General features: G+C 43.4%; 1 protein-coding gene across 1 annotated transcript in view; it reads left to right on the forward strand.

Annotated features, from left to right (window-relative positions):
- The window catches only part of MYBPC3 (myosin binding protein C3), a 114,699-nt gene extending 110,764 nt beyond the window's left edge, over positions 1-3,935 (forward strand). The window contains exons 31-33 of the mRNA XM_065404411.1: positions 1,270-1,456; positions 3,315-3,357; positions 3,913-3,935. Coding sequence (XP_065260483.1) covers positions 1,270-1,456; positions 3,315-3,325 — 198 coding nt within the window. The 3' untranslated portion in view covers positions 3,326-3,357; positions 3,913-3,935. The remainder of the gene's footprint in view (positions 1-1,269; positions 1,457-3,314; positions 3,358-3,912) is intronic.
- Positions 3,936-12,085: the final 8,150 nt, after the last annotated feature.

The raw sequence follows: 12,085 nt of genomic DNA on the forward strand, positions 1-12,085 counted from the left end.
AATCCTAGTGGTAAACCACATATGGATTAATATGTTCCACATGGAGCTTGTTTTTTTCCATTTGCTTTTTTAAAAACCTAGGAAATTACATGTAAGATAAACTATGTTTAAAGATTGTAAAGATTCAACCCAAAAGCTAGGAAATGCCAGAACTCAGACTGACCATGCAACCTTAATTCAGCCCTCTTATGTTTATACATTTTTATAGCCTTTAATTACATGATCACATACTTTTTTCCTACAAGACCTCTGCCTCATTCAGTGCACAAGATGGATGGTGCTCAGGGTTTTGTAGTAAACAAGTCTGTTTTCTGCAGGAAATTGGAAGGTGCATAGTGAATGAGGCAGCAACTTCAGGAGGATGATCCTGTAGTTAAAATACCTGAATACCATGATGGAGAGCTGAATTCTACCCTTTCATCTACCATCCATAGTTACCCACTAGTTTCATAGTTTGTGTGTTCCTCCTTTTCTGGATGCCCAACTTGAGACACCAGGGGCCTGATTTGCATAAGTGCTGATCACTTTAAACTGAAGTCAATTGGAGCTGTGCTTTGAACATGATACGAAGTGCTAATTATGCTGAAAAAAAACCCAGCCCCTAGATATCTCAAGTTAGGCAAAATTAGCAGACCTTACAATTTTGGTCTAAAATATCTCTGACTCAGTTCCGCATCTGTAAATGGAACTAATACACCTCTACCCCGATATAATTCGACCCGACATAACACGAATTCAGATATAACGCAGTAAAGCAGCGCTCTGGGGGGCGGGGCTGCGTGCTCCAGCGGATCAAAGCAAGTTCGATATAACACGGTTTCACCTATAACGCGGTAAGATTTTTTGGCTCCCGAGGACAGCGTTATATTGGGGTAGAGGTGTACCACCATATCATCTCGCAGGCATGCTGTGCGGATAAATCCATTCATGTTTGTAAAGCACTCAGATGTTATGGGGATGAGCACCCAAAAAAAAGCCCATAAGGAAATTAATAATTCTGTAGTCAGTGCAGGGTTTGGATAGTGTGCAGTAAACAAGATACAGAGCCACACACTGAATGACGATAAAAAGAAATATTGAATAGCTACGTTATCTATTTTCTGAGCATTGTCCATCTTATGTAGTGAATGAGTCGGGGTCCCATGAAAACAACAGTATGTAATCATGTAATTAAAAATAGTATCATAATGCACCCAATGGGGCTCTATTAAGGTTGCACAGGCAGCCATAAATCTACAACTTCCTAACTTTTGTTTTTATGTTCTTCAGCCAAAGATATTCTGGTACAAGAACAAAGTGGATCTCTCTGGAGATGCCAAGTATCGTATGTTCAGTAAGCAAGGGGTATTGACCCTGGAGATCCGAAAGCCCAGTCCCTTTGATGGAGGCTTTTACACCTGTAAAGCTGTGAATGAATGTGGTGAAGCTGAAATAGAGTGCAGATTGGATGTCAGAGGTAACCAGATTTCTGTAGACAATATTCTCCTTTAAATGAATGGAGAATTAATTTCTCCAAAAATCATAGCTTCCCTTTAAGCAAAAATTGTTGATATCTGGGGAGGCAGAAGCTAAAGTTCATTGAATAAGTGAATGTCTCCATAGGAACAGGTGAAAATATGGTAGAATTCTGTGGTAGAACTTTGTTATATGTTAGGTACTATAGGACAAGACGACGGGAAGCTATTAAGCTCCCATAGTTGTTAATATTCCAGAAGAAGGCATAAGACATTGGCAGGGGCGGCTCTATGTTTTTTGCTGCCCCAAGCACGGCAGTCAGGCGGCCTTCGGCAGCATCCCTGCGGGCGGTCACGTGGATTCGGCGGCGTTTCTGCAGGTGATCTGCCGGTCCCGTGACTTCGGTGTACCCGCCACTGAATTGCCGCCCAAACCTGACTGCCGTCCTCACAGCCACCGGCAGGCCGTCCCCCAGGCACGCGCTTGCTGCGCTGGTGCCTGGAGCCGCCCCTGGACATTGGAATGAATGTCACAAGCTGAATTAATAAACAGTATGCTGTGGACAACAGCACTGTCCTATAGACCAGGGGTTCTCAAACTTCATTGCACCACGACCAGCTTCTGACAACAAAAATAACTAGATAACCCCAGGAAGGGGGACCAAAGCCTGAGCCTGCCCGAGCCCTGCAGGGGGGCGCCGAAGCTGAAGCCTGAGCCCCACCACCCCGGGCAGGGGACCAAAGCCGAAGCCCAGGGCTGAAGCCAAAGCCTGAGCTCCACCGCCCAGCGCTGATGCTCTTGGGCTTTGGCCCCAGGCGGTGGGGCTCAGGCTTCGGCCCCGGGCCCCAGCAAGTCTAACATCAGCCCTAGCAACCCCATTAAAACGGGGTCACGACCCACAGTTTGAGAACCGCTGCTATAGACAATATTCTACATTTCAAAACTGAAATTCCTGAGACTCAAAAGTGATGAGATACGATAGCTGTCAAAAATATGTAAATATAAGGCCTGTTACTTTACAAGCAATTATAAAAGAGGATATTGATCACTTATTTTCACTACTAGCTGAAGTCAGACAAATGCTTACACTGCAAAAGGGAACATTTTAGGCTAAATATTGTTAGAAAAACCATAATAAGAGTTATAAAGTACTATGAGCATGCATGATGCTTTGCATACAAATAAACTTCAGAAACAGAACAAACTGCCAACAAGGACGCGTGTAGAATAGCTATTGGTGGAGATGTGCCTTCTGTACAGGGAGATGGACTTCTTCCAATCCAAATGGTATTACATCATTCAAAATTGTTGTGTACAAACAAAAAAGCTAGAAAAAATATGGTGCAACTATGTTCCAATATAAGGACAAAAACTTGGTAATCTGAATACAATAGCAACAAGAGTAACTGTAGTTCATCTCAATGGAGAAAGTAATTAGTGTTCTTTTTAAAACTAATAATATGGCCCGAGAAGAAAAAGGTGGTATATGGCCACTAGAGAGAAGGTGACACTCTTCACAGGTAGTTGCAGTAGAAAGCATTTTAGTGACAGAACATTTGAAAATGAATGCACATGACCGAGTTAAATGTTTGGAGGCATATAAGAGGAGTACTCCCTGTTAAATATGGAAAAAAATATTTAAAATGTAGTAATTGAAATTTTAAGTCCTCTTTTTCTTGGAGTCTGTCTTGGGCATATTAAATCTCCCCATGATTGTGTGGGAGAAAATGACCACTGTAAAATTCTCTCTCTCTCTTCCCCCATCCTCTTTTTAAGGTTTAATTAGTGTCATGTCTTAATTTTGCAGTTCAGCTTCTATGGTGTGTCTCACTGTCTCTTAATTCTTTTACCTCCTCCAGCACCTCAGTAAAACTCTAAACCTTAGTTCATCAGCAATTCAAGGTATGAATCAAAATGACTTAAGGAAAATATTTAGTTAGCATTCGGTAAAATAATGATGAATAATAGCTGGGTAGATAGAAAGCTGGTCCAGGCAGAGCCATTTATGAAAATCCACAGTTTATGGGTCAATCAATAAGATTTTTTTTTTAAATCACTACATTTAAATCGTATTCCTGCAAAGTGCCTTTTTTGGACTCCCATTCAAGTTAAAAGGCATTGAAGGCTCTCCTGCCCCTCACAGGCTTAAACAATTTGTAAGGATAATGGAATGATCCTACTGGAGCATTTCCTTTTTAATTCACTGAAAGTTGTTTGTGTAGGAGAACCACAGCAGTGGTTTGATGTGCACCACTAATTAGTACAAGGCTAATTTGTAACACAGTGTCTGGATGTAGTAGTTTAAGAATCATGTTAAGTTTAAAAATTGTTGTTCATACATATATCTGAAAGTGTACAATGCACTTTATGATAACCATTTCATTTTTAAAAGTTTAAACATCACACTTTTTTGTGACCAACCTCTCTCTTTCTCTCTCTCTTCTCTTTCTGTCTCAGGTGGTGTTGGAATTTGAAAAGAAGGAAAGGAAAAAAGAAAAAAAAATGAATAATGGGTAGACCCATGTACACCCAAAGCTCTGCTCATCTTTAAGTGTCATTTAATGGGGGAGGAAGATGTCCTGTTTAGCTACACAGTTTCACATATTTCCCTTCTCAGAATTTTTGGAGTGTTATTGTCCCTAATAACCATGCAGGAGAAATAGAAATATTTTCCCCATTAACACTAGAGATTCTCCTTTAGGACAGAAACATTAAAGCTAAATGCAAAACTGATCCACCACCCCTCAGGTATGAAGTGAGCACAAACACTAACATCAACTCTCCAATGCTAAAATAAATCCTCTCTTTTTCCTCTTTGTCACTTTCAGAATTCTAAAATTCCTGATGGGATACTTGTATTGCTCAGAAATATTACAGATAGGAAAATCCTCGCAGGTCATTTGTTCTAGTGCTTCAACTTTATCACCCCACAGGACCCTAGATAAAAGAGAGACCTCACAGGGGTCTCTTTCCTCTTCCAACCTCCAACACCTGATTCTCAAAATGTTTATGTCTGTGGACTCAGGAAGGCCTCTACAGATCCCAGCTTGTCCACGGAACACTATTTGAGAATATCTGGTCTAGGCTATCGCACTGCTTACTGTACATAAGATAGTCCCTGCTAACTATTCACTAATCATCTTCTGGTTTGGTAAATTACACTAGCATGAACTCCTGTTTTTCAGATGTTACTACAACACATCACGAAAGAACTCAAATTCAAAACTAGCTTTCTGTCTCAGGAGAGACATTGAAAAATGCAGTCAGGAAGTAAAGCATACAAGACTATTTCAAACCACAAAGCTTATGATGAATTCAGCAAAAGCTTATTTTAATTTTGTATCATTTGTGGTTTTTCAAAGTTTATAAACTATTTTTACATGTTTTTCCAGACAGTTATGTTCTTCAGTTAGGTTTTTGAATTTGTTTAAAAAAAAAAAAAAAAAAAAAAAACACCTCTTGCTCCAACAGAGTCTCCTGCTTCTAACTTGCTAGTTTTCACTGTGTAATCTTTTTCAGCTTATTGTGGTAATTAGAAGTCTCTGACTTGGTATTACTCTCCTTTTACACTGGCGTGAAAAGAGAAGGCAGGGAGAGGAAACCCATCCAGGAAGTGAGGCTTTATCAAAGAACTACATCAGTTTCTTCATATTAATACTCAGTGCTCCTGTTCTCCCCTCTAAGATGTACTGCTCTTGATGGATGGGTATTTCTGACTCAGCAGATTGATTGTACTACACTGTGAAGTGCATCTTCATAATAAAGATACCTGTGTAGTGACAGCTGGATTAAGCAGTATTTTATTCACATATCAGAACATGGAGGGCTGTATAAGCAACCACAATTCCCCTAAAACAAGAGGTGCTTTTATGATATCTCCTATGAACTTTATTACTATTTGTTGGAGTTAGAAAACTTCAATTAAAAATATTATACAAAAATATTTACATTTTCCCATTTTCTGACCAGCTCTCTTATTTATCTGAATCTACTAGATACCAGACATACAAATTGAGACATTCCATGTCATAAAGAACTTACAAACTGAATGTAAAGTGGACTCAAACCATCACCTCTGGCAACCATATTGACAGCGTCTGTAGAAAAGAAAGGACTAAATTATAAACAGCAGCTTAACCTTTTAGCCTGAAAGAAGTCAAAGTGCTTTACGAACTGTGTTAATTAATATTTGAAAGGTGCTCTGGATTATTGTTTTGGAGAAGTAGTAAACTCATGCTATATTTTAGCGCAAGATTAAAAAGAACTCACAAAACTAACTCATGGTCCTGAAGAAGATGGCACTTTCCCATTGAATTCTTATCTGCTGACTATACTCATACTGATTTTATGAAAGACAAGGGAATGTTCACTCACTAGGACAGCTCCATCAGCAGTGGCAAGAAATGCATTTCCCTTGACACTTTCATCAGAGATATGTGTTTGTACTGTGACAAAGTTCCTCCTCTATCTTGGTGGGTCCTGCACTTATTGGCGGATTTTCTTGCCTCAGAGATTCACCATGTGGGTTGGGGAACAGCCCAGAGACCTTCCCCTCTGGAAGAACCCACAGTCCAGGTCAATTGGGAGGTTTGGGGGGAACCCAGGCCCGCCCTCTACTCCGGGTTCCAGCCCAGGGCCCTGCAGCTGTCTATAGTGCCTCCTGTAACAGCTGCATGACAGCTACAACTCCCTGGGCTACTTCCCCATGGCCTCCTCCAAACACCTTCCTTAGTCTCACCACAGGACCTTCCTCCTGGTGTCTGATAACACTTGTGCTCCTCAGTCCTCCAGCAGCACACCCACACCCTCTCAGCTCCTTACACCTCTTGCTCCCAGCTCCTCACACTTGCACCACAAACTGAAGTGAGCTCCTTTTAAAACCCAGGTGCCCTGATTAGCCTGCCTTAATTGATTCTAGCAGCTTCTTAATTGGCTCCAGGTGTCCTAATTAGCCTGCCTGCCTTAACTGGTTCTAGCAGGTTCCTGATTACTCTAGTGCAGCCCCTGCTCTGGTCACTCAGGGAACAGAAAACTACTCATCCAGTGACCAGTATATTTGCCCTTTACCAGACTCCTGTACCCCACTGGTCTGGGTCTGTCACAGTACCTACACAACATCTTCATGAAATTCCACTATATAAATGTCAGACTACAAAATTCAGATAACTCAGATACCAGTGATAGTACTTTCAAATGGCGTAAGACAAAAAGACAGCCAAACCTGCTCTGCGCCTGACGGCCTCACCATCTAGTACATGTGAAGTCTAGAAACTAATGATAGCTAGTGCATAGTCTCCTTTAACTAAGTTGGTTGAGCTGCTGCCTTTGGATTTTCAATTCCTGGGGTACAAAACTAAATTGGGATGGGTTACTCAAGCAATTTTTAGTGGCTCTTCTTAAGATAATGCAGTTCTATGACAGGGCAGACATGAAATAGCATTTGCTTGTGAAATTCTCAAACAATAATAGGGGGCAAATTTAACAGTGATCCAAATGGGTTAAAATAAGTAGACATCATAATATAGTTAAGTTTCAAAAAGCAAAATATTGATTTTAATACCAAAATGCTGGCCACTCCTCAGACTGAAAAATGCTGCCAGCTTGATGCTAGTTTAAGCACTGACTGACATGCCATGTGGCATGTCTACCCACACATCACAAACCTAGCTAAGAAAATATCATACCCACATTCCACTACCACCATTCACCACAGACTACTTCCAGCAACGGAACCACATAGAACAATTTTCTGACAAACGGCCTCTTGTGTGCAAATCAAGACTGACATCCTGTGGTCCCTCTGAATGTCTGGGGAATTGCTCCTCCAGCCCACCCGCCAGACAACAATGCCCCTTCCATTCACTCCCTTCTTCTATTTAAAACTATTAGATAAAGCAATGGTTTTTACAATACAGAGGTAAAGTTCCTGTGCATTCTACTTTCTATTAAATATTGTCAAGGACAGAGCGAGGCATTTCTTTGTTCTCATTGATGACCTTTTACTTTGGACACTACTCATGAAACACAATATAGACAATTGAAAATTCATCCTAAAAATTAAGTAACGCATCTATTTATCTACCCTGTGGTTTATTTGTATTTCTAAAGCACCTAGCACCATGCTATTTAGGTGGCTAAGTGCAACGTCCATTGTCGTCAATGGCACCATTAAAACCGGGCGGGCCAGGCACGTCCCGCAGCGGGAGAGGCAGGGCGGGGCCCCGCGTGAGTACCCCAGGAAGGGCGGGAAGCTGGCCAGGGAGCGGGAATCAAGACGGTTCCTCACCTCGCTCAGCCTCCTTGTGACGGGCGAGGCCAGGGGACCTTGGGTGTTCCCGGGGGAAGGAAACGGGCGGCCCGGGGATCCCCCCGCCCACGCTCCCCGGAGAGGCGCCTGGAGATAGCGCGCGCCCCCTATAGGCGAAAGACCGCAGCCAATCAGTACCCCAAGCCGCAAGCCAGAGGGCCGCAGAAACGGGGGCTGCGCATGCGCCTAAACGACACCGCGGCAACCAGGCGGCCGCGGCTCACGCCGGAGAGCGGGTCTGTGCGTGCGCCTCGAGGACATCACCTCAGGGCGGGGCTGACGCGTTAGAACTAGAGGGACTGCGCAAAGTGAACGAGGAGGGAGGCGTGCGCGCGATCCCCATGACAGAGGCCGTTCGAACAGCCGCGTGGGACAGCTTCACACTCCAGCCCCTCCCCAGTCATCCAGGGCTTCCTCGGCCTCACCCTCACCCTTGCGATCAAAAATAGTCAAGGCCCCTGTTAATGCTGCAGACAAGAAAGCTGGGGCCTCCCCTGCCCCACCAAGCCTGGACCCTAAACCCACCAATACCTAAATTCTGTGAACCCGGGACTGGCTCTCCCTTGTGGAGAATGGGTCAGGACTCTTCCATCAGGAGATGCAGAAAGCAGCCTCCACTTTAAACCATTCTTGCATTGATTGTTCCTGTAGTCAAGGTTTCCAGGTGCCCGTGACTGGTGCTGGACAGGTCACCCAAAGCCTGTTATGACCAGAAGCCTTGAAGGGCTTGAGAAAGTTTGATCCTCGTCGACGTCACGGTCTCCTTTGAGAACAGGACTCCGGCATTTCGCGAAGCCCGAGCTCGTAAGCTGGAAAAGTACGCCCCCCTGGCTGACACCCTGAGAGCGAAGGGCTATGAGGTGCAGACGGATGCCCTGATTGTCGGAGCCCTGGGCGCCTGGGACCCCTGCAACGAGCCTGTGCTGCGGACCTGCGGGATCGGTCGACGCTACGCACGTCTCATGCGGCGCCTCATGGTCTCAGACGCCATCCGATGGTCCAGGGACATCTACATCGAGCACATCACCAGCCACCGACAGTACCAGGAGGCATGAGCCAGAGTGACATCGTTCTCCCACTATGAGAAAGGGACCAAGTGACCTTCTCCGTTGGATCATATGAACTGGAACCATAAACTCCCTAAACATTAAATCTCACCAAATGAGGGTCAGTCCATCCTCATCATCATATCCACTCATTATACTGCACACCGGAACACAACTACTCTATGAACTTCATACCCTCATACTTCAATGTCTGTACTTTGACCCATCAACCTTTTACCCCAATCGGGGATATTGCAGATTATGTATTCCTCATGCCACCTGACCTTAACCCAGACTTTGCACCCTCGATAATCTGTATGTTATTCCCTGATAACCAGAAACTTCTATGCTCAAACTCTGTTAACTATTTTTTTTTTAACATGATCTTAATAAAAAATTTTAATTGGGTTAGTGTTCAGAGACCCCAACCCTGGCCAGGGTCCCATACGGACAAATGTAAAAAGATGAGGCTTCTGACCTCGCTGAGATAGTGAAAGAAACAAAAGTCTTTCCTAACAGTCTAGTACAGAAATATGGGAAGGAAAGTAGAATGAAGGAGATGGAAACTGAGATACAGGGAAGGTTCATGTTAGTAACAGTTTGAAGCTGATTAGCATCAATCATGGGCTAGTAGCAAGATTCTAGCGACAGGCGACAGCCTCCTGTGTGGGCCCTTCCAGAGATGGGTGACAGCCTCATGCAGTGGGGGGTGGGCGCCTTGGGCAAGCAACTGGGGGTGTCCCGTTTTCTCTTTGGGAAATATGGTCACCCTGCAACTCCCAGCCGCCATGGGTGGAGGGGAGCGCCCCCGCAGCTTCCAGCTGCCGCAGACAGAGGGGGTACCCCACAGCTCCCAGCCCGGGGGAAACCATGGGCCCGCAGCAGCAAAAGTCACGGACAGGTCACAGCTTCCGTGAATTTTTGTTTTTTGCTTGTGACCTGTCCGTGACTTTTACGAAAAATAACCATGACAAAATCTTAGCCTTCATTTTGAACACAGTTTTCAATGCACCACATGGGACAACCTGCAAAGGCAATACTAGTTGACTCTAAATTCAATGTAAGTGCAAACTTATGCTCTGGGACCCCTTCCTTGTCTTCTGTAAGAATCTCTACAAGAGCTGAGGCTTCCCCCATTGCTGCTCCGAGTCATCTTCCAGGCTGCTGTGGAAACATTATCAGGCATTGTTTACTTTGGGCTGTTCCCCACAGTGGTTGCCTTTCTGGGCTCCAGGGCCTGGTCTTGACACTTAATTTCTCAGAATTTATCTTAAGCATGTCACCTTGGTACTCCAATGTTCTAGTGTTGTGGTGTGTCATTAATTTTCAGTATGCTGTTAGTTTCCTTAGCCCCTCAGGAAGGAAGACTGCTCTGCAATTTCAAACCATATCCATTCAGGAGGACAGCACTGATAATGGACAAACATTTCTACTGTGGAGACAACCACCAAGTGCACGGATTTCATATTTGCCTGCAAATCTGAGCCAGACAGTGACACAGACATATACAGACACACTCACTTAGACGTTTAAAATGGAATTCATGTGTTCACAAAAAGCCAATCCTGCAACATGCCAAGAGCCTCCTATGTAACAAGTTCAGTAAAAACTAATATCATTTTGTATTTGCAGAACTGGGTTCAAACAATTAACTGAACCTTTTTAGCAGATCAGATTTTATTTACTGCCCAGGTGCTAAAACTGTTCATGCTGCATTTTTACTGACGTACTAAATATATGATGGTACCTGGAAGGGAAATGGCAACTGTGATTGGTTGGGGGAGGATTAGATCTAGATTTTTCATCCTCTTTCCCTTTAAGCAAAATTCTAAATTTCCCTTCAAAATATAAAAATAGGACTTTTTTTTTTAAAAAGTGACATTTTAAAGTTTCTGAAATTAAAACTTGACTCATTCCCTGACTGACTAGTGGGGTTCCCATGTACCTCCTACCCCACCCCTCAGATGCAGTCTCCTGTGTGTAAGTCCTTTCCGGCAGACAAGCACAGAGACAACTTGTTCTTCATCTCAAGGTGACCTTCCTAAATGTCCCTTACTGCCAAGTCGGAGCTGATAGCTCTACATAAGAGGGTGTCAAACCAAATTTGATATCGTAATGAGTTCCTATCCAAACTCTGCTGTACTACAGAACTAAGAAAATGATAGCTGGAGGGAGTCCTCTTCCTGTGTCCAAGTCCTGAAAATCACACTGAAATGCTGACACCTGCAGCCGTCCTGGAACGCTGAGGTGAGGTGGAGTGGTAAGACAAATGCTGCTGTTTAGGGTTTCATCTTACTTAAACCTTCAGTGTTGTACTAGAGAGAAAAGATGGGTTCTTTATGGATTCTCTGAACAGCTTCTCTGCGTGTTGAACCCTTGACATATTTCAGGCTGGTGTACAATTGACAAAGAAATTAAGGCTCCCTGACTATTACTCTGAGGCCATGAATTGACACCTTAGCCCTTTTTTGTTACTTACTTATAATTTTTTATTAGTTTCTGATGGTGTGACCAGAATTACATTGCAACTAATTAAAAATGTCTTAGGATGTGCACACTCCCATCAGGGCCCCTTTGTGTTATATGCTGTACAAATACACAGTATAATACGGTCCCTTATTAAGATGAGTTTGTCATCTGTATTCAGAACCCCTACAGTAATATTGCTCAATAAAGAGAACCTAAAGGAGAAAACTATCCAGGTAAAAAGAGCTTCCAAAGGTTTTAGGCAGTAGTGACATAAGTACCCTTCTTTTCTTAGTATTAGCTATGATATACATAAAGAGGCCTTCAGCACTGCATCCAGTAGGACACATTAGCACTGCCAGTGGGAAGACAAAAGATGGATAAACTAAGGTCTTCTAGGAGAATCAACACGTTGCAGGCAGTAGCAAATGAACTTAGCTAAGCAGCATGAAAGACATTTACTTTGGAATATCCAAACTTTTTACTGAGGGGGCAAACCTATATTGCCAAGAGAATAATTGCTTCCCTGCAGTGATGCCCCTGATTCTTCAAGACCAGTTATAGGTCATGAGAGTTACTGCTTGGAACTGACAGTACATTAGTCCCAAACAGTCCTGAGTGGAATAACCACCAGCTAAAGAAAAATTGGTCCTTTTTATAACAGTAATGGATATTTGGTCCTCTATGTACAAGCATTGGTGGGCACCTTAAATATGAATGATTAATTTACAATATTAGCAACTAAAGCACAATGTCCAAGGTAAGTCTGAAGCAGGAGGAGGGAGGAAACCATCCTCTACACTTCTTCCAG

The sequence above is a fragment of the Emys orbicularis genome, chromosome 4 (assembly GCF_028017835.1).
Source record: "Emys orbicularis isolate rEmyOrb1 chromosome 4, rEmyOrb1.hap1, whole genome shotgun sequence".
Classification (NCBI taxonomy): domain Eukaryota; kingdom Metazoa; phylum Chordata; order Testudines; family Emydidae; genus Emys; species Emys orbicularis.